This window comes from Raphanus sativus, chromosome 6, assembly GCF_000801105.2.
Source record: "Raphanus sativus cultivar WK10039 chromosome 6, ASM80110v3, whole genome shotgun sequence".
Taxonomy (NCBI): domain Eukaryota; kingdom Viridiplantae; phylum Streptophyta; class Magnoliopsida; order Brassicales; family Brassicaceae; genus Raphanus; species Raphanus sativus.
In genome coordinates, this window is record NC_079516.1 from 12627140 (window position 1) to 12647321 (window position 20182).

The 20182-nt window shown below is 35.9% G+C and overlaps 5 protein-coding genes across 6 annotated transcripts; 4 read left to right on the plus strand and 1 right to left on the minus strand.

The window, feature by feature from the left end:
- Positions 1 to 216: 216 nt before the first annotated feature.
- LOC108805630 (gamma carbonic anhydrase-like 1, mitochondrial) lies at positions 217 to 2317 on the minus strand. The gene is made up of 2 exons (XM_018577558.2): positions 1885 to 2317; positions 217 to 794 (listed from the first exon to the last, which is right to left on the minus strand). The coding sequence occupies exons 1-2, from the start codon at positions 2264 to 2266 to the stop codon at positions 418 to 420; spliced, it is 759 nt and encodes a 252-aa protein (XP_018433060.1). The 5' UTR covers positions 2267 to 2317; the 3' UTR covers positions 217 to 417.
- A 1100-nt stretch (positions 2318 to 3417) lies between these two features.
- On the plus strand, positions 3418 to 6025 carry LOC130496240 (CBS domain-containing protein CBSCBSPB1-like). Of its 2 annotated transcripts, none has more exons than XM_056988163.1 (10): positions 3418 to 3605; positions 4089 to 4202; positions 4386 to 4452; positions 4583 to 4688; positions 4767 to 4825; positions 4917 to 5026; positions 5108 to 5223; positions 5293 to 5378; positions 5475 to 5564; positions 5634 to 6025. In XM_056988163.1, the coding sequence occupies exons 1-10, from the start codon at positions 3445 to 3447 to the stop codon at positions 5826 to 5828; spliced, it is 1104 nt and encodes a 367-aa protein (XP_056844143.1). In that variant the 5' UTR covers positions 3418 to 3444; the 3' UTR covers positions 5829 to 6025. The 2 variants fall into 2 exon arrangements, with proteins under 2 accessions (XP_056844143.1, XP_056844144.1); XM_056988164.1 differs by having other exon boundaries at positions 3463 to 3609.
- Positions 6026 to 12456: 6431 nt separating this feature from the next.
- On the plus strand, positions 12457 to 14277 carry LOC108825450 (cytochrome P450 94B1-like). The gene has a single exon (XM_056988529.1). The coding sequence runs from the start codon at positions 12528 to 12530 to the stop codon at positions 14037 to 14039; it is 1512 nt and encodes a 503-aa protein (XP_056844509.1). The 5' UTR covers positions 12457 to 12527; the 3' UTR covers positions 14040 to 14277.
- A 960-nt stretch (positions 14278 to 15237) lies between these two features.
- Positions 15238 to 16997, plus strand: LOC108807820 (FBD-associated F-box protein At4g10400-like). Its single transcript, XM_018580062.2, has 3 exons — positions 15238 to 16184; positions 16385 to 16522; positions 16654 to 16997. Exons 1-3 carry the CDS (start codon positions 15321 to 15323, stop codon positions 16918 to 16920), a joined length of 1269 nt encoding a protein of 422 aa, XP_018435564.1. The 5' UTR covers positions 15238 to 15320; the 3' UTR covers positions 16921 to 16997.
- Positions 16998 to 18432: 1435 nt separating this feature from the next.
- On the plus strand, positions 18433 to 19602 carry LOC108809062 (heat stress transcription factor A-4a). Its single transcript, XM_018581187.2, has 4 exons — positions 18433 to 18563; positions 18698 to 18757; positions 18865 to 19127; positions 19218 to 19602. The coding sequence occupies exons 2-4, from the start codon at positions 18706 to 18708 to the stop codon at positions 19437 to 19439; spliced, it is 537 nt and encodes a 178-aa protein (XP_018436689.1). The 5' UTR covers positions 18433 to 18563; positions 18698 to 18705; the 3' UTR covers positions 19440 to 19602.
- The last annotated feature ends 580 nt before the right edge of the window (positions 19603 to 20182 follow it).

A 20182-nucleotide genomic window follows, 5' to 3' on the forward strand; every position in this document is an offset into this window, starting at 1 on the left:
CTTGAAGATTCTCAAGTAACCCATTTCGTGTAACATAAATTACATAATTTGTATTTGACCAACCAAAATATGGTAAAACGTTTGAAGTAGTTATGTTTCTTCACAATGTTACTTGCTATTTCCAACCAAAATTACAATAAAACATTTAAGATTATTCATTTGTTTAGTTTATTTATTATTTTGTTTATTTAAGTTGCAAATTTTTGCTTGTCCCCAGACAACAAAACAAGAAGTCATCGCCATTATCACTCTGGCCTTATCCAGCCAAAATCAGTTTACAAAGAAACCAAAAAAAAAAAAAACAAGACAAACATTTCAATGTTTTGATGTTCTTCAGCTAATTATTGCAATATGAATAGAGAGACGTAAGCACGCGAAACCCATAAGAGAAGCTTTGAAGAAAGAAAACGAAGCTTCCTAAACAGCGATTCCAAGGGACTTCTTGAACTTCTCTACCTCTAAGTAGACAGTGGAGTAAGGCAAGAACTCAGAGAAGTAATCTCCGCTTAAATGGTTGATGGCTACAGCGAGTTTCGGGATCTCTAAGGTTTCTTCGTTGGTTAGCGTTCTTATAAACCTTGCTGGATTGCCTCCCCATAGCTCACCTGATGGGATCCTTCTTCCTGGTGGCACAACCGAACCAGCTTCCAGGATTGACCGGGTCTCGACCAACGAACCTTCCATTAGAATCGAGTGTTGCCCGATGATGCACTCTGGTTCGATGGTACATGATCTAAGAAGACTGTATGCACCCACTGTCACGTACCTGTCGATCAACGTGTCTGCTGGTAATCCTGAAAATTCAAAAACAGACGGTAACCGCAGAATCAAATTATGAACCATCATTATCAAAAATAAGAACTTCATAATAAAAAGGTAAAGACTTTAGTGTATAATTGTGATAATACGACCACAACATGCTCTAGCCCTTGACAAGTAGACCTATAGTGACGGAAACATGATTGATTAGATACTATTGGTGTGTCCTGAAGTTCGAATACATTTTCCACATTACAGAGAGCCTAATTAAAACAGTCTGGCCTGTCTTTTCACACTGACCCTTGCCTTAAACTTGGAGCAACAATATAAAATAGACGGTAACCCTAGAATCAAAATTTAAATCTTCAGAAAAAAAGGTAAAGACTTTAGGTGTATAACGGTGACACACAAGTACACAACCAAGACATGCTCTAGCCCTTGACAAGTAGACCTATGGTAACCTAAACATGATTGGTTAGATAATGTTGGTGTGTCCTGAAGTCCAAATTCCACATTGCAGAGCCTAACCAAAACAGGCTGGCATGTCTTTCACACAGACTCTTGCCTTTAAACTTGGAGCAAACAATCAAAAATGGACGGTAACCCTAGAATCAAAATTTGAATCATCATATCAAAAGCGAGAGCTTCAGAAAAAAAGGTGAAAGACTTTTTAGTGTATAATGGTGAAACACAACCAAGACAAGCTCTAGCCTTGACAAGTAGACCTAAAACATGATTGTTCTAATCAAAACAGACTGGTCTCTCTTTGACACTGACCCATTGCCTCAAACTTGGAGCAAACAACACAAGCTCTTGACTTTATCAACAAAAGCCAAATCCTTTGCAGAATCCTCTCAAAAAGTCATAACCTTTACTTCGACATTGTCCCCAAATATCTGCTAGGCAGCTTCCTAGACGATCCATCATGTATATACCGTGTGTATAGCTAATTTATTCAACTCTAGATACTAAGCTCAATCACATAAACGTCATTAAAGATTCTTTATTTCCTATCACAAACACAACCTCGACTATACTAAACCCAAAGCGTGACAACAATAGCCAAAGATGCTACAACACTATTCCCTTCAAGCAAAGACAATAATGAGTACTACTCTCAATAACCTGTTGGGGAAGACCACGCGGCATGTACAACACACCGCTCCTGAACATTCGAGCAGAACCCCAAAGTGATCTTGTTGAGATCCCCGCGCAAAACGGCGCCGTTCCAGACGGAAGAGCCGTCCCAGACCGTGACCTGGCCGGCCAACACGACGTTGGGTGCCACGTAGGCATCGACGGCTACCTTCGGAAGCCACTGTCCTAAAGGGATGATCTGTCTCTGTCCCCTGTAGTCCCATTTCGCACGATCAGGCGACGGAGACGGCGTCGGTTTTGGCTTGGGCGCCTCAGTCTTCTTCGCGAGCGCCGCTTCCGCGGCGAAGAAACGGCGGATCAGGTTGGGAGCTAGTCCTCTGCGAGAGAATCGAGCTAGTGAAGTCGCCATTGATATAGATTTTGGATTCTTCCAAGGATTTGCGGAGAAAGGGGAGAGCGAGAGAGAGATTCAGGTGAAATTAAACGTGATACAAATTGGGCTTTGATGGGCCTTACTTCAGTAAGCCTAGTTACAAATTTGATTTTAACCCGATTCCTGTAACGTGGCCTTTGCTTTCGCAAGCACAGATTGGTATTGAAAACGAGAAGAAAAAACATAAAAATGAAGCTTAAGAAGCTTTGGTTATTGTTTTGACATTGGTATTTGCGAAGGGGAGTGGCCGTTCGAGAGATTCAGCTGAAATTAATTGAGATACTAATTGGACTTTAATGGGCCTAATTACTGTTAGCCCAATAAGAACGTAGGTCATGAAGTCATATTCTGGTTGGTGCGTTGATCGTTCGTTAGTATTTCGTTATGACTACTAATTTGACAATTCAACGTTGAGGAGCGAAGAAACTAATCAAATTACTAACGTTATAAATGAAACTGGTGAGTTTTATAACACACATATGAGACTTTTCAAAACCATGGGGTTGAACAAATCCATGATCTATTAAAACATTATTCAATCTCGTAATTAAAATGTTCTGATGTAAAAACAGCTCTAATTTCCTGTCGTAGACGAAATCTCAAGAAATTTGATAGAAGAGTAAAGACAAATCTAACTAATAAAAAATTAAATGAAATCCAGAATGTAATAATAAACTCTCATACAGTTTTAGCAAAAAAAATAAAAAAACTCTCAGAGTCGTGTATTAAACGCCCATAAATGCCCAATGACGATAACACCCTTTCCAAAATGGGAAACAAATCACTGCTTCACGCGTCGTTTGATCGCAAATCTCGAGGAGATAATCGTAAATGACCAAAGATAAAAGTTGCCCAAAATAAAAGGAGAAAGAGGTGAACCAAATTCGCACAAAAGGAATCAAAGAATCCCGATTGCACGTTTTACACAGACCATTTCCTTCCGCTTTCTCATCACTTTCCCGGGACGGACGGGAAAAGAATCTAAATCTCTCCTCCGTCTTCATCCTTCTCACGAACATTTGAGAAAAAAAATAGAATCCACGACGGAACCACTAATCTAACCCCCCCCCCCCTACTTCGCTCTGACCCGACCAGTTCTGCTGGTAATAATAGGCGTTGAATCAAACTAGTTTTGTTACGATGCAATTGCTCGTATGGAGAGAGCAGCTGAGAAAGGTAAGGCCATAGCTGCTGCCGTTGAAGGTGTTGAAAGAAGTTGGGGAACTAACACCTCAGTTCCTAATAACTTCATTGAAACGCTAAGAGACCGGATGTTTAGACCTTCTTTATCAACACTTATACCAGATGATTCAAAGTAGGTAATCTCATTCCTTTTTTTTTTCCTAATTAATATTGATGAGAAACATCCCACATCGGAAATATAAGAATTATTCTACTACTATATAAAGGGTTAGGGCCAATCCACTAATTGCCAATTGGTTTTAAGTTGGAAGCTCATAATAAACCCGAATATAACATGGTATCAGAGCGATAAGATCCTTTGACCTAATTTACTACAACTACTACTACACCGGTGTTGGACCCTCTGTGGATGTTATTCCCACAATTGTCCACGCTTCAGACCTAGATGTCTGAGCGTGAGGGAGGGTATTGATGAGAAACATCCCACATCGGAAATATAAGAATTATTCTACTACTATATAAAGGGTTAGGGCCAATCCACTAATTGCCAATTGGTTTTAAGTTGGAAGCTCATAATAAACCCGAATATAACAATTAATTTCTTATTACAACAACATTCTTGAGTGGTTTAAGTTTGATAATGGTGTTTCTTCAGGGTGTTGAAAGTCTCACCAGCCGATACAGTGTTGACTGTAGCAAAGAAGATGGTTGAGAATCAATCAAGCTGTGCAGTCGTGATGGTCGAGGACAAGCTTCGAGGGATTTTTACGTGAGTTCTTCTTTAACTGTCTGATGCCCAATAGCTCGGTCTAATTATGTATTTATTTATTTTCATTCATGACTCTTAACTACCTTACTAACTAGATTATGCGGTGACTGAACTCTTTTGTCTTCCTTGTGAATTATTATTACTAGCTTCTAAGAGTTTTTTGTTTTTTATTTGTTTGTCTAGTTCCAAGGATATACTGATGCGGGTTGTGGCTGAGAATCTTCCTCCATCTGAGACTACTGTGGAACAGGTAGGATTAAGTGATTAGTCTTCTTTTTTAGGTTTATGTATTTTCTAAGTTTCCAGGCTAAGTTTTGGATCAAATTTGATTCCTATCTCCAGTTGAGTTTAATAGTTTGTTCTTATTGGTGAATGCGCAGGTTATGACTGAGAATCCAGAGTCTACGACAGTTGACACACCAATCGTTGAAGCTCTACACATCATGCACGAGGGAAAATTTCTACACCTTCCTGTAACGGACAAAGGTAAAACAATTTGTTACATTTTGGATCATAATCATAAGTCTTATGAAGACTAACTAGGCAAAAAGTCTTGTATTGCAGAAGGAGATGTAGTTGCAGTTGTTGATGTAATCCATGTAACTCACGCTGCTGTCGCCACAGTAAGTAGTCTCATATCTTTTAAACTTCTCACTGTTCTCTTGTTTCTAGAGACGTCTTTTTAATAGTGTGGTTATGTTTTGATGTGATCAGGCTGGAACCACTGCGGGAATAGGTAATGAGGAGACAAACATGATGATGCAAAAGTTTTGGGATTCAGCAATGGAGCTATCTCCCAATGAGGAAGACGAGGACACGAGAAGGTCACTTACACTTTACTAGCTTTAACCGCTAAAACGTGTTTGCCTAGTTTTGCTGACTTTGTTGGGAACAATTGTTTTCAGTGAGAGCTCCTTGAAAGTAGCTTCTGAAGCTGAGACAGGGAGGTCACTCCCTTTAGCAAATACATTTTCTTTCAAGATCGAAGACAAGAACCACAGAATGCACAGATTCATTAGCGGTAAGCAAGCAAACAGTTTCAATCTTGTGTGTGTACGTACTCACATGGATTTGGTTCTTAAAACTGCAGACACTCGTAGTTTGACAGAAGTGATAACAGCGATCCTTCAGAGAGTAGGGAGTGATATCGATTCAGACAACATACCTCAAATTTTTGTACGTAATAATAACTTCTTCAAAAAGACAATGATGATTCAAACCTTTTTCTTGTCTCGCCTGAAGTGTTTGATGGTTATAACTTATAATCTACAGTATGAAGATGAAGACCACGATAAAGTATTGTTGGCTTCAGATAGTGACCTTCAAGCAGCCATAGATCATGCCAAATCAATTGGTTGGAAGGTAAAGCAGTTTATAAAACATGAGTTGTTTGCAATCTGAATTTGATTGGATCATTATATAATTTTGCAGAGTCTGAAATTATATTTGGATGATTCAAAAGGAGGTAAAGGAAGAGGAAGAAGGAGAAGAGCAACAGTATCAGGAGAAGCAATGGAGTATGTACAGACGGACGCTTGGGCTGCTGCGTACAGTGGAGTTGCGGCTGGTGCAGCATTAGTAGCTGGTCTTGGTTTTATGGCTTATCTCAAGAGAGCCGGACAGTAGTGACTTCTTGGAAGGACAATCAAGTCCTCTTACAGATCGATTACAAACAAAAAATAGTGTGATGCAATTGAAAACAGAAACAGGGTTTTGAAGATTTTGTCTGAAATAATTTTATATACAAATTTGACCCAAAAAAAAAATTTTATATACAAAGTCATCTTTGTGATTTTTTTTTCTTCTGAGATTTCCTATCTTGATACAGAGAAAAATCTTAAATTAACTCACAGCAAATGAGGAATTCAAGAACAAAGGCTTAGAATCTTGTCTAAACTAATCACACCTTGTCACAAAAAAAAAAATCAAACAGAACAAGCACCTCACTTAGTCACTTGGATCAAACTAGCCATCTTTACACCATTATGTTCATTACCTGGCTTGTGAGAATTTGGAATCGCAGAAAGTACCAACACAGTAATAATATCAGGAGGCCCAATAAGGGCCAATATATCTCTCTCTTCGGCAGCAGTTTCGAACGCTGTCTTGCAAATTTCACTGTTGGCTTCAACAATGGTTTGATCATCTTTTACCTTCTCTTAATATAATAGGCCTGCAAATAAGGCTCTGGACGACAGAGGCTCTACTAAAAGACCTGCTAATGTATCTAGACAGGGTTAGATCATCACTATCTGATTCCAGTTTTGAAGAATTCATAGCTCGGTTATTTATGTTATATTTATTTTTTTCTGCACAGAAGGTTCAATGATGTAGCGGAAGCTTTAAAGATAGAAGTAGAAATCCGTTGATTCTTAGAATACCCGGAAAACTAGGATAATCACAAAGATCTTATTTAGTCTAAGAATGCCTAAGATCAATGTCTTCTTAAATTCGTTGAGATCACCAATGATCTACCGAAAACAAGGAACAACAAAGAGAAAACTCTTAACTTTTATTAATCAAATCAAAACTGAATACAACCATAAACCAAGACGGCTATATATATAAAACCATAAAACCCTAAAATATTAAAGATAATTATCTAAAATAATTAATAAAAACAATAATAAGATATTTGGAATATTTCCAAATATCTATCTACATCATTCTCTCCGGGTTGGAGAAGATTCGTCCTCGAATCTTGTTCGTAGTCTTTGAATCCATCTTGTTTTCCAAGAAAAACTCTTCCTCGAATCTTCAATAGCATGTTTTGCACGACTTTGCACGGATCTGTTTATAACATGAATATTCACAAATCGTTTTTGCACAAACTTTGCACGCAGTAGATCATGCACGAAATCTTCATCAACACAATTTCGCCCTATTTTTGCACGTCTCTGATTTTCAAAAGATCCCTCTTTGAAGACAAACTCAATAACTTGAACATCATCTTCATACACGTCGTAGATCGGATCACCATAAATCTCTCGATAGATTTCATGGTTCTCTTCTCTCTCAACAAAAGGACTTTCGCCCCGGATAGGATAGATGCTAATACTCACCATGACATCCAGAATCGTTCTTCGATTGAGAAACCAAAGAAACACGGCTCTGATACCACCTGATGTAGCGGAAGCTTTAAAGATAGAACTAGAGATCCGTTGATTCTTAGAATACCCGGAAAACTAGGATAATCACAAAGATCTTATTTAGTCTAGAATGCCTAGATCAATGTCTTCTTAAATTCGTTGAGATCACCAATGATCTACCGAAAACAAGGAACAACAAAGAGAAAACTCTTAACTTTTATTAATCAAATCAAAACTGATACAACCATAAGCCAAGACAGCTATATATATAAAACCATAAAACCCTAAAATATTAAAGATAATTATCTAAAATAATTAAAATATTAAAGATAATTATCTAAAATAATTAATAAAAACAATAATAAGATATTTGGAATATTTCCAAATATCTATCTACATCAGTCAAACAGCCGTATAGGGAAAAAAGACTTTCAGTCTTTGACTGTCGAGAAGCTTCATGCCCTTCTCAAAGAGAAAGGCCTTCCAACAAAAGGAAGAAAGGCAAGTCAAAACATCTTTCACTATATATAGTTTCTTAAAGAATATGTGATGTTGCTTCCGGTATGTTTATCTTCTCTCTTGTTTCGCTGATGGATTAAGAGACTTGACTTGGTCTCTCGCAGGATGAGCTCATTGCGCGTCTTAAGAATGCAAACTGAAGATTGAGAAAAAGGCTCTTGTGAATGAATATATGTATCTTTAGGGGTTTTCTGGTAGACAAATAGTGATGAGAACATTGTTGTTGTTATCAAAAATTAAGGTGCTAAATTATGAAACTGGGTTTGGTTTGGTTTGGTTTTGTTTTGAGATGTATGATCGAAGGGGAAAATGGCTTATTCCCCTACAAACTAGTTGTTCCCGGCTTTTTCACACACGAACTTTTAAGCCATGCCAAAAACCACACGAACAACGGGAATATTGCTTATTCCCTTATGAACTAATTATTTCCAGCTTTTTCACACACAAATCTTTAAACTTTGCCAAAAACCACATGAACTATGCTATTTTTTGAATTACATACACAAACTATCAATTTTAAGCTAATTTCCCTAAAATCGTAAATTGTGTTATTCAAACATTAACTTGTAGAAGATTTATTCTCAATTGGGAATAAAATTTATTATTTTGTAGAAGATTAAATGTTTTACATGATGCATAAAGAAAGAAGAGCAGCAACTACTAGTTTACCAATCCGCTGTGTTACTGCTCTTATTTCTTTATGCATCATGTAAAACGTTTAATCTTCTACAAGATAATAAATTTCATTCTCAATTGATGATGAAGAGTAAGACGATTTTTGAAGAAGAAGAGCAGTTGACAAAAAGAAAAAAAAATGATGTATTATTCTTTTTTATCAATCCAAATTAAATCGGCTATACATCTGTCATAAACTAAGTTAATGTTTGAATAACACAATTTACGATTTTAGGGGAATTAGCTTAAAATTGATAGTTTGTGTATCTAATTAAAAAATTAGCGTAGTTCATGTGGTTTTTGGCAAAGTTTAAAGATTTGTGTGTGAAAAATCTAGAAATAATTAGTTCATAAGAAAATAAGCAATATTTCCGTTGTTCGTCTGGTTTTTGGTATGGCTTAAAAGTTCGTGTGTGAAAAAGCCGGAAACAACTAGTTCGTAGGGGAATAAGCCATTTTCCCATGATCGAAGTACTAGTGACTTTTGTAACACGTAAAACTCATGGTTCAAGAGTTTAGATTGAGTTAACAACGATTTCAGCGTTTTGACCTGTCAAACCAAACCAATAAACCAAATGAGTAAACGAAATGATTATGATTAACGGGAAGTTTGTCGTTTTCGGGCTGATGCCTGATGGGCTCATAATATAATGATTAGTAGTAATAATACTCACAATAAAGTAAATAGTACTGAGATAGTAATGTGTGTAAATTGAACTGTATAATATAATGATTAGTATTTTAATACGCATAAAGTAAATAGTACTGAGATAGTAATGTGTGTAAATTGAACTGTGGAGAAGATAATATAATATTCAGCAAAGAAGAATAAGGCAAAACAAGATTTGACCCGCAAGTAAGAAGTATGATCCTCCAAATAATGTTTTTAAATGTTTATTCAAGTTGTGTTTATCCTCCAATTTTCATCTCAAACTAAACAAAATTTATATATAAGAATTTTAATGCCTATTTTCCGCTTAATGCTTAGGGTTTAGAATTTGAACTTTATAAATTATATTCTTAACTATTTTACCAATTTATAAAAAGAAATTAAGCTATTTATTGATTTTGCTATAAGGTTTCGTCTATTTCCATTGCTCTTAATTTTTCATATCCAATTGTTATTAGAGTTGCGTCTATTTGTAGCAATATAGGCCAAATGTCTGGTTTATTTTTATTTTTAAAACCGTGGACTCAAATCATGAGCCTCTAGTTAAAACAAAACAAAACCCATGATGAGATAAACCATGAGCCTCGTTGGACGGTGAAAATGATAAAAATGAAATTGTGAGATCGAAATATAGAGAAAAACACTTTAATTCTACTATTTTATAGTGGCAATTCTTTTTGGTATTTGTCGTTCATAAAAACAAATAATTGTCTGTCAAATCAAAGCAAGAAGAGCGGTCTTGAGAGATACTTCTGGGAAACTCTACTTCTGGTCAGTGTTTTTTAATAAATGGAGACTTGTCGTAATGGTTATGAAATTATTGGACCCACTCCTCTGGCCGACGCCGTTTTTTGTCTCACTACGTGAGCAGGTGGCTCATCACTTCATCAGTCTCCCATTTTTCTTTTTTGAAAAAGATCAGTCTCCCATATTTTGCATATGAGTTATTTGTTAATGGGGTTTAGCTTCTCATATTTCACATACATAATAACTAATCGTCTTCATGCCTTGTTCTTTTTTTTCGAAAGCACATGTATGTACTTATAATGCAAAAAAAGCTTAACTTTTTCCATGCCATATACGTAAAAAATGTTAGTTGCGTAAGAGAACACGAAAATGTAAGCTATTTAGTCAATAAAAATGTTTCAGTTTTGATCTAGCAAAAACAAATATAATCATCTTTTATTTGGAAAGTAATACTACGTTTTGCTGTTTTTATTACTTTTATTTAGTTTTTAAGCTCTGCAAATACGAATTAGTTCATAAAATGACAGTAGATGTGTTTTGAATGAATAAGAAAATATGTTTATCAAAAACTTTTTTTTTGAACGACTGTTTAAACTTAAAAATGAAATATATATGAGAGAGAGGGTAAAATTTTATCAATACGCGGATGGTATTTGGGAAACATGAGCTTGAAAAGAAGTCACCGGAACTAGTTCTGACTTTTTCTTGATGAGACTAATTCAACTCTCAACACGAGAACCATGTGCACAATAATGCTACCAATGAGTTCGATAACTAGTAGAGCAGTAGTCACACAAAAAGTGATCAATAATATCTTGCAATTATTTGTTTTTAAATTTCGGTTGAAAATTTTCATCAACGTGCTTGATCTTATCCGACACATCCATGTTTATATTGGCGGAACAGTCAAACCTACACTCGTCCAAATTTCACTGTACATAGCTGTGAGATCAAATTTAAATATTATAGTTTAAAAAGATAATTATAGTATGATTAAAATATGCCATTAGCTATGATGATTCGATAGAAAACTTATCAAAATGAAAAACCTAAGATTGTGTGGTTCAGTTCCAGATCCGAATTTCTCCTATAAAAGAGAATCTAATTCTCATTTAAAAAAAAATCACTGCACAGACCAGTTCCACTATGTACTAAACAAATGTTTATTGCATATAATATAACTATACATTTGATATTCCCTCATTCAACAAATCTACAGGATGCCATAAGAATCAAAGATCATTATTTGACAAGACTGACAGATCATTCATTTAATTATGTCATCATCACGTACTGGCCTTAGTTATGAGATTAGGTTATAAAGCTAATGAGATTAGGTTATAAAGCTAATGAGATTCTAAATAAACATTTACAGTACTAATCCAGTTTGGCTAAGCGATTTGATTATTCTTTTTAATCACATGTTGCTTGTAAATACATGCTACCAACAACCTTATCACCTAAAATTAATTATTCTATTGGCATCAAATATATGTTAGACTATAATTAACTTGAGACTTGAGAGACACCGCTAAATTCGTTTGAGAGAATCAAAAACCACTATATTCAATATTGTAACATATTTTTGTCATTAAGTTATAAGTTTAAAAATATCTTAAAAAAACAAATTAAACGTTTTTGTACTTTCAGTGTCTGAGGCGTGTCTACATTTTCTGATGAAATTTCGGCTGGAGATTTGGCCACCAGTGCGCTGAGAGTACTGGCTTGTCCTTGTCCACATCTATGTATTATTTATTTCCTTTTGGGTCAATGAGTGATTGTATTGCTGCGTCGACGTCTATGAATATGTGGTTCAATATTTTCTTTATCAGCTTAATTATACGTTTGCCAACAAATACAACGAGCTTACACATTTTCCATTTTTGTTGTATTCTTTTGGAAGTGGCATATATATGATAAATAAAATTGGCGTAAAAATGATAGAGAAAAAATCTAATTCACTGTTGTAAATAATATTTTATTAGCTCAATTAGTAACCTTGGCATCATGAATCACGTGATTGTATAAGTTTAAGTGCATTCGTTTGATGCCCCCATTTCCTTTCTCATTTGTATTTTTTTTGTTTCCTTTTCGATATATGTATGCATAATAGATAGTTATATATTTTACCCAGCATGTTTTTCTTTTTATATTGTTGTCGATACTTAATGATTTATTGAATATGTGATTAGTCAGATGATTTGTTTCCTACATTTCTATTTTTTTTATATAATGGCGATTGATAAATATTTGATGATCGATTTTTTTTTTGATATGTCAATTTATTTATATAGTTAGTTAATAAAATTTATTATTTATTTTGGAGTTATTTTATTTTGTCTAAGTAATTAATGTGTTTGTAAGGTTTGAGACTATACCAGAAAAACCTAATTTTAAAAGGTCACAAATATATTTATGGCTAAAAATATCTAAAACTACATTAGATGAATAGTATAAGAAATGAAATAATCATTTTTACTATGTCGTTTTCTGGACTAAAATATGGTCGGAGCCACAACTTGTATGATTATCCTATCATATATATAATAGTTCCTATACAGATCAGGAACACACAACAAAAAACATAACTCAAATTACCAGAAGAAGAAACAAACAACTCCAAATATGGAAATTCTCACTGCAGTTCTCGTCCTATTTCTAATCTTAGGGTTTATACTAATCTGCTCGTTTTCAACTAAAGCCCTAAAACCACAAAAAGAACCCTCCACCAAACTAAAGTCGTATCCACTCATTGGCTCAATCCTCTCCTTCAAAAAAAATCGCCACCGTCTCCTCCAATGGTACACCGACCTCCTCCGTCTCTCTCCATCTCAAACAATCACCGTCGAACTCCTCCTCAACCGCCGAACCATTGTCACGGCCAACCCCGAAAACGTTGAGCATATTCTCAAAACGAACTTTTGTAACTTCCCTAAAGGCAAACCTTTCACCGACCTCCTCGGAGACCTACTTGGTGGTGGAATCTTTAACTCGGACGGAGAGTTATGGAGCTCCCAGAGGAAACTCGCCAGCCACGAGTTTACAATGCGTTCCCTAAGGGAGTTCACTTTCGAGATCCTCCGTGAAGAGGTCGAGACCCGCCTCGTCCCCGTGCTTTCCTCCTCCGCGGATGGAGGAAGGACGGTGGATTTTCAAGAGATCTTGAAACGTTTTGCATTTGATGTAGTTTGCAAAGTTTCTTTGGGTTGGGATCCGAATTGTCTTGATTTGACCCGACCCGTTCCAGCTCTTGTCCAGGCTTTTGACGTAGCGGCGGCGATCAGCGCTCGCCGCGCGACGGAGCCGGTTTACGCCGTGTGGAAGCTGAAGCGTTTGTTGAACGTAGGGAGCGAAAGGAAGCTCAGAGAAGCGATCAAGACCGTGCACGTGTCCGTGTCCGAGATCGTCCGGGCAAAGAAGAAAAGTCTCAAACTCTGTGGTGACGTGTCGGACAAGCAAGACCTCTTGTCTAGGTTTCTCGCGGCCGGCCACGACGAGGAAGCCGTGAGAGATTCGGTGATCAGCTTCATCATGGCGGGGAGGGATACTACCTCGGCGGCGATGACGTGGCTTTTCTGGTTGCTGAGTGAGAACCCTAACGTGGAGAAGAAGATTCTTGAAGAAGTAAGAAACAAGGGATCGTTGGAGTTAGGGGTTGAGGATTTGAGAGAAATGAGTTACATGAAAGCTTGTCTATGTGAAGCAATGAGGCTTTATCCACCAGTGGCTTGGGACTCAAAGCATGCAGCAAACGACGACGTTTTACCGGACGGGACACCAGTGAAAAAAGGAGACAAGGTTACTTATTTCCCTTACGGTATGGGAAGGATGGAGAACGTTTGGGGTCAAGACTGGGACGAGTTTAGACCGAACAGATGGTTTGAGGAGGAACCAAATTACGGTACAAAACCGGTTTTGAAAAGTGTGAGCTCGTTCAAGTTTCCTGTGTTCCAAGCCGGGCCAAGGGTTTGTATAGGCAAAGAAATGGCGTTTATGCAGATGAAATACGTGGTTGGTTCGGTTTTGAGTCGGTTTGAGATTATACCGGTTTGCGAAAACCGACCGGTATTTGTTCCTCTTCTAACGGCTCACATGGCTGGTGGGCTGAAGGTTAAAATCAAGAGGAGAAAGCATTAGTGATGTCCCCTTTTAATTAATCAAGTCATCTTGTCCTTATAGAATATTCACCGAATATGTAAAATGTGTGGTTGATACATTAAACCAAATTTATAGTAATCAGTTTGATAGACGTGTGTCTATAAAGTAAACAATTTGTGGGTGTATTTCTTCTATCATCTAGACTTTTATTGAAATTGAAATGTATAATTTGTTAAAGTATGTATATGAATGAATTCTTTTAACATGATATTTTAAATTGATAAGAATCCAGCAAATAGTAGGACATAATGGGGCAGATTACAGTAACGATTGGTTCATACAGCGAAGAGATGGAACAGAAATGCATCACAATCTTGTCCTATGTCCAATAAAATACGTACACACAAATCACAATACTGTCATCTTTTAGACTACATTCAAATCCTATTATTAAACTATTGGCTCCAATGGTCATCTTTTTGCTGTAAGTGACAAGTAACCAGTGGGAGACAAAATAATTTGATAGCATATTTTTATTTAGAGTTTGTAATTTTGAAAATTTTTTTTTCTATTTTGTTATTTTAATTTCTCAAGTAACATTATCACAAGTTATTTCAGCTTTAGTTTTCCAAGTAATTGTACTTGAGTTTCTTGATTTGTCTTTATATCTTGTAAACACAGACCAACAAAGCTTGAGATACAAATCATACTCCTCTTCACATCTTTTGTTATACTACTGTTAGTATCTTAAATTATTTAACAGTTCCATTATATAAACAATGAATGCGATGTTGCAACAGATGAGATATGAAAACGATTTTGATTGGTTGGCCAGAAGACCAGAACAAAAGACGAAATAAAATATTTGGATTGAAAATAAGATACAATCAATGTAGGTCCCTATTCAAGGCTTTGTTAAAATAATCAAGGTACACAAGTCTTTGTTTGTCCGAAATTAAACTATTTAAATGTGATAAGTGACAACTGTAAATGTGATTTTTCAGTAAACTAATAATAGGGGATTGTATAAAGAGTAGTGGTCGCGTAAGCATAAGAACAAAAAAGAAAGCAATATGTCTACTTTCTCGAGCTAAAATCTAAATATAAAACTCTTCCTTCTTTTGGACACACCAATAAACCGGAGTCTTGAACCGGTTTTCTATAAACCGATGAATTCAAACCGGACACTAGGGTTTCTGGGCTTTATAAATCATTCGCCCAAAAAACCCGAGTCTTGACAATAAGGAACTCACCATCCACCAATCTAGCTTTTTCTAGGGTTTTGGACGGTAGCAGTATCTTGAGAGTTTGTAGAGAGACATGGACCTAATGAATAGGTTAACAGATGACTTGCTGGTCAAGATATTATCGTTTCTCCCCACAAAAGTTGCAATCTCCACCAGCATCTTGTCTAAACGATGGGAGTGTCTTTGGATGTGGTTACCAAAACTCGAGTATATTAGCAGATGTTTTGAATGCAAGGGTTTCAAGTCCGAATACGAGAGTTCACTACGGTGTTTTCTTGACAGAAGCATACCATTACATAGAGCTTCGGTCATCGAAAGCCTCCGCCTCGATTTAGCTTATTCAGGTTGTAAAGCTGAAGATATCAAACTGTGGATTGTAATCGCAGTTTCTCGCTTCTTACGCGAGCTTGAAGTTTGTTATCTTGATCATCTGGACAAGAACAACATATTACCAAGTAGCTTGTACGCCTCTAAATCTCTAGTGACTTTGAAACTTAGCGGCAACATTCGCTTGGATGTTCCTCGTATGGTTGGTCTTCCCTCTCTGAAAACTTTGCAACTTCGACATCTGAAGCTCTTAGATGGACAATCTTTTCGAAAGCTCCTATCTATCTGTCCTGTTCTTGAAAATCTGTCGGTCATGCTCTATGGTGGTTATGTCAATATGGGAAAGATCACGGTTATCATCCCCTCTTTGCTAAGTTTATCACTAGAAATACCTTCTACTGGTCTTCAATATGGTCTTGTAGATGGTTTAGTGATAGATACCCCGTCTTTGAAGTATTTGAAGCTTGAGGATTATGATAATAATAATCACTCTTGTCTTATTGAGGATATGCCTCAGGTGGAGGAGGCATATCTAGATGTTAAGTGTCCTGATATTGAGAGACTTATAGGATCAATCACATCCGTCAAGCGGCTTACCTTATCTTTGGAGGTAAATCAGTTAATTAACTGCAACTCTGTAGTCCGTTTATAGATTCATTTGTTAATTGTTAGTGAATGAATAAAAATTTTACATGGGTTGTTGAAAAATTATTGAATGGTTAGAGTTATAGCCAATTAGTTTTAATATGGAAACTCAAGATAACTTTGAATTTAATATTTAGACTTTCTACATTTTTCATTCCCATGCAGGCTATATATCATGGCAGGTTTGTTTTCGACCAGCTTGAGCATTTGGAGCTATGCGTAAGCACTGATTGTGCGTCTAGTCTCCTTGTCCGGTTACTCGAAGATTCTCCTAACTTACGAGAGCTAGACCTCTATGAAATGGTAAGTAAGCTTCTTTTACACTTTTACTATAGTCTCTAATTAAATATTTCTTATTTATTTATAAAAAGACTCCTAGTGTAAGTCACAGTAGTGTACTGGGTTTTGAATCAACTGCTTTTGCTCGATGGCAGGATCATAAAAAGGGTTATATGGCTTCGTGGAATCAACCGGACACTGTTCCCAAATGTATTATGTCGAGTTTGCAAACTTTCAGCTGGTCAGGGTACTGTGGAATACCACAAGACAAAGATATTGTGGTTTACATCTTGACAAATGCTTGTCAATTGAAGACTGCAACAATCTCGTCTGACGATATTTATACTCCAAAGTATGAGATGATAAAGGAGTTGTCACTTTCCTACCGAGCATCGGCCACATGCCGACTCGTATTTGATTAAGGATCTTTTTATTTTTTAGATTGTTTTCGTTTAGAGTTATTCTTGGGTTCACCAACCAATAGAAACTTGTTATCTTAGATTGAGTATTTTTAAAAAAAGAAAACAAAATAATTGTCAAATTGCATTATATTTTTAAAATAAATAAAAATAATAATTAACAAAAAACAAAATTTTGAAAAATAATTTAAAATCCGCCAGCAAAAAACTATACCCTAAACCCTAATCCTAACCCCTAAACCCGATAACCCCTAAACCCTTGGATAAATCATAAACTCTAATTCATAAATATCAAACTCTAAATCATAAAATACTGAATTTTTAATTCTAAATCTTAAACTTTTAGATAAATTTTAAACCTTAAGATTTATATATAGTTTTTTTAAAATACATTTATACAATTACTATTACTTTTATTTATTTTTACTTTTTTATTTTAAAACATAATATAATTTGACAATTATTTTGTTTTCTTTTTCAAAAGATACTCAATCTAAAATAACTAATTCATATTGGTTGGTGAACCCCTAGGGGGTGAACCCAAGAAAAAGTTTTTCGTTTATATATTAGAATCCAAATCGAACTTTACCATTTGTGTCTTGTCGTCCAAGAAAGTGAAGACACAAATGGAAATAATTAAGTATGCTCCATTTCTAGTTATAATTAATGAAATTAATAACTTTTAGCATTGTTGAGTATTATATTGGGAAAATTATCTTTTAAATCCCGAACTTTCAAATTTGGTTCAAAAAAAACTTGAACTATTGCTTGGACTATTTAAAGCACAGACTAATTTTGACAAGCCGTTTAAAGCCTCAAATTAATTTGACTAAGCCATATTCAATATGTCGTTATCTCGGTTAACGACACGATTAAACGGGTTAACTTCTGTTTACTGTTCCCGTTAAATCTAAGCTATGTCGTTTTGAAACCAGAAAAACTCCTAAATTACTATCTTCTCAAAATCGCAATCCATAAATTTCTATCTTCTCAAAATTGTAATCCCTAGTTTCCCGGATTCTTTTGTGTCTTTAATAGCAAAGGTATCACATGTAATCCACACTTACACTTCGGTGGGAACCCACGCTCTCTTCTTTCAGATTGTTCTTCTGAAGATGAACTCATCCTGAAATCAAGAGAGAGTTTGTATTTTTGATTTGGGGAATTAGGGATTGCGATTTTGAGAAGATAGAAATTTAGGAGTTTTTATAATTTCAAAACGACGTAACTTAGGTTTAACGAGAACAGTAAACGGAAGTTAATCCCGTTTAATCGTGTCGTTAGCCGAGATAACGACGTATTAAATATGGCCTAGTCAAATTAATTCGAGGCTTTAAACGGTTTGTCAAAATTAATATGTGCCTTAAATGGTCCAAGCAATAGTTCAGGCTTTTTTGAACCAAATTTAAAAGTTCAGGATTTAAAAGACAATTTTCCCGTATTATATTAGTACAAAATCATCGTAAATAATGTTGATTGTTGAGTAAAACAAAGGTCTCCAACCGATTATTTGCAGTAAACCGAACCCGGCAAAGATTTTTAAATTCTCGAATGGTTAACCTTAATCCGGCCCACTGCATCCTAGCCTTACAGTAAAATACCAATATAGGTTAACACAAGATCATCATCGTCATCATCATCTTTAGGTGAGATCTTAGATCTTTACGTTTTGTATTCTGTCTCTGCTTCTTATGTTTCCCTCCTTAGAATGTTTAGTTTTGGATGAACAATAATAATCTAATTTCTAAAGAATTGGTTGTGTGATTTGAATTTTTTTTAGGGTTTCCGATGGCTGGGAAGATTAACGCAAGAGAATTATCATCATCATCATCACCGGAAGGTGAGATCTTAGATCTTTACGATTTATTACTCTGCTTCAGTCAAGTGTTTCGAAATCTAATTCCTATATAATTGCTTTGTGTGATTTTGAATATTTTTTTTTAATAGGGATTCCGATGGCCGGGAGGGTTAAAGAGTACTACAGGTATCCGGCCTTGGAAGCTTCTCACAAAGGACTTGTCCGCCGTTATTTTGCGGACGTGTTGTATGAGATTGTGGATGATCCTAAAACGGATTCGATCGTGTCATGGAGCCAAGACGGTAAGAGTTTCATCTTTTGGAATCAGGACAAGTTCTGCAGTGATATTCTGCTACCCAAGTATGGACTTACTACGTTTCCAACGTTCATCGGCCGGCTTAGCGTCACCTATGTAAGTAACCTATTTTTCTTTGGACTACTTTGGTTATAACTTCTTAATGTTTTTGGATGTTTATTTCCCATTGTTCCTTGTTTTTTGTAGCGTTTCCGTAAAGTTGAGGAGTCTGAGCACTGTGAATACGCACACGACTACTTTGTGAGAGGCAAACCTGAGCTCACTGTGGAGATTGAGAGGCAGTTCAAGGAAAGGTGTGCTCCGATTAAGAACATCAAACCACCAGAACCGGGCTCTAGGGAGATAAGGGAGAGAAGGATGGCTCTCATACTGGCCCAGAAAGCTGCCAGGAATCTCTCTATCTTGTAAGGAAATGTGAACCGACCACCACCACTCTTATTATGTCTAATAAAATACTCTGATACTTTTTTTTTTTTTTTAAATACTCTGATACTTGCTTGCCTGCCTTGTGTCTTAAACACCTATCTATCCTTCTGTTTGACTATAATGTCTTTATGGTTTGTCTACTGAACATGCTTTCTTTCTGTTAAGTCGCTTTCATCAATTTCTGCACCAGAGCTAATAGGATCATAAGTTCATAACCATTCCACGCAATGTTACAAGAGATCTCTGCTATGTCTGTTACTTTCCATCTTAGATCCTCTCTCATCATCAGATCTTCCACTATGTTTCTGAACTGTTACTTACTTGATGCTTTCCCTTTTTATGAGATCAATTGCCTCTCTTACAAACTCTTGAAATTGGTTCTCTTTAACATATGTGGTGTTGAGTACACATCATTAAAATAAGATAATCTAAATCTTGATTCTCCAACTCAAGCATCACCCATGTTATCTTTTTCTTCACTAAATTTAAATGATGAAATGAAAATATTAGTGGATCTCCCTTTTCACGACCACTTGGAATAAAGAAATCCAAAAATGAAGCGAAAACCATAGAAAAAACAAATAAGCAATTTTGGAGGAATTAAAGAAGTCAAGTGAACAAAGACAACATCAGTTAGAGATTTCAAAGAAAAAACTATGCTTTGAAAGCAATGAAAGAAGAAAACAAAATTTTATTCTATAACTTCAATTCCTATTACAAGATAA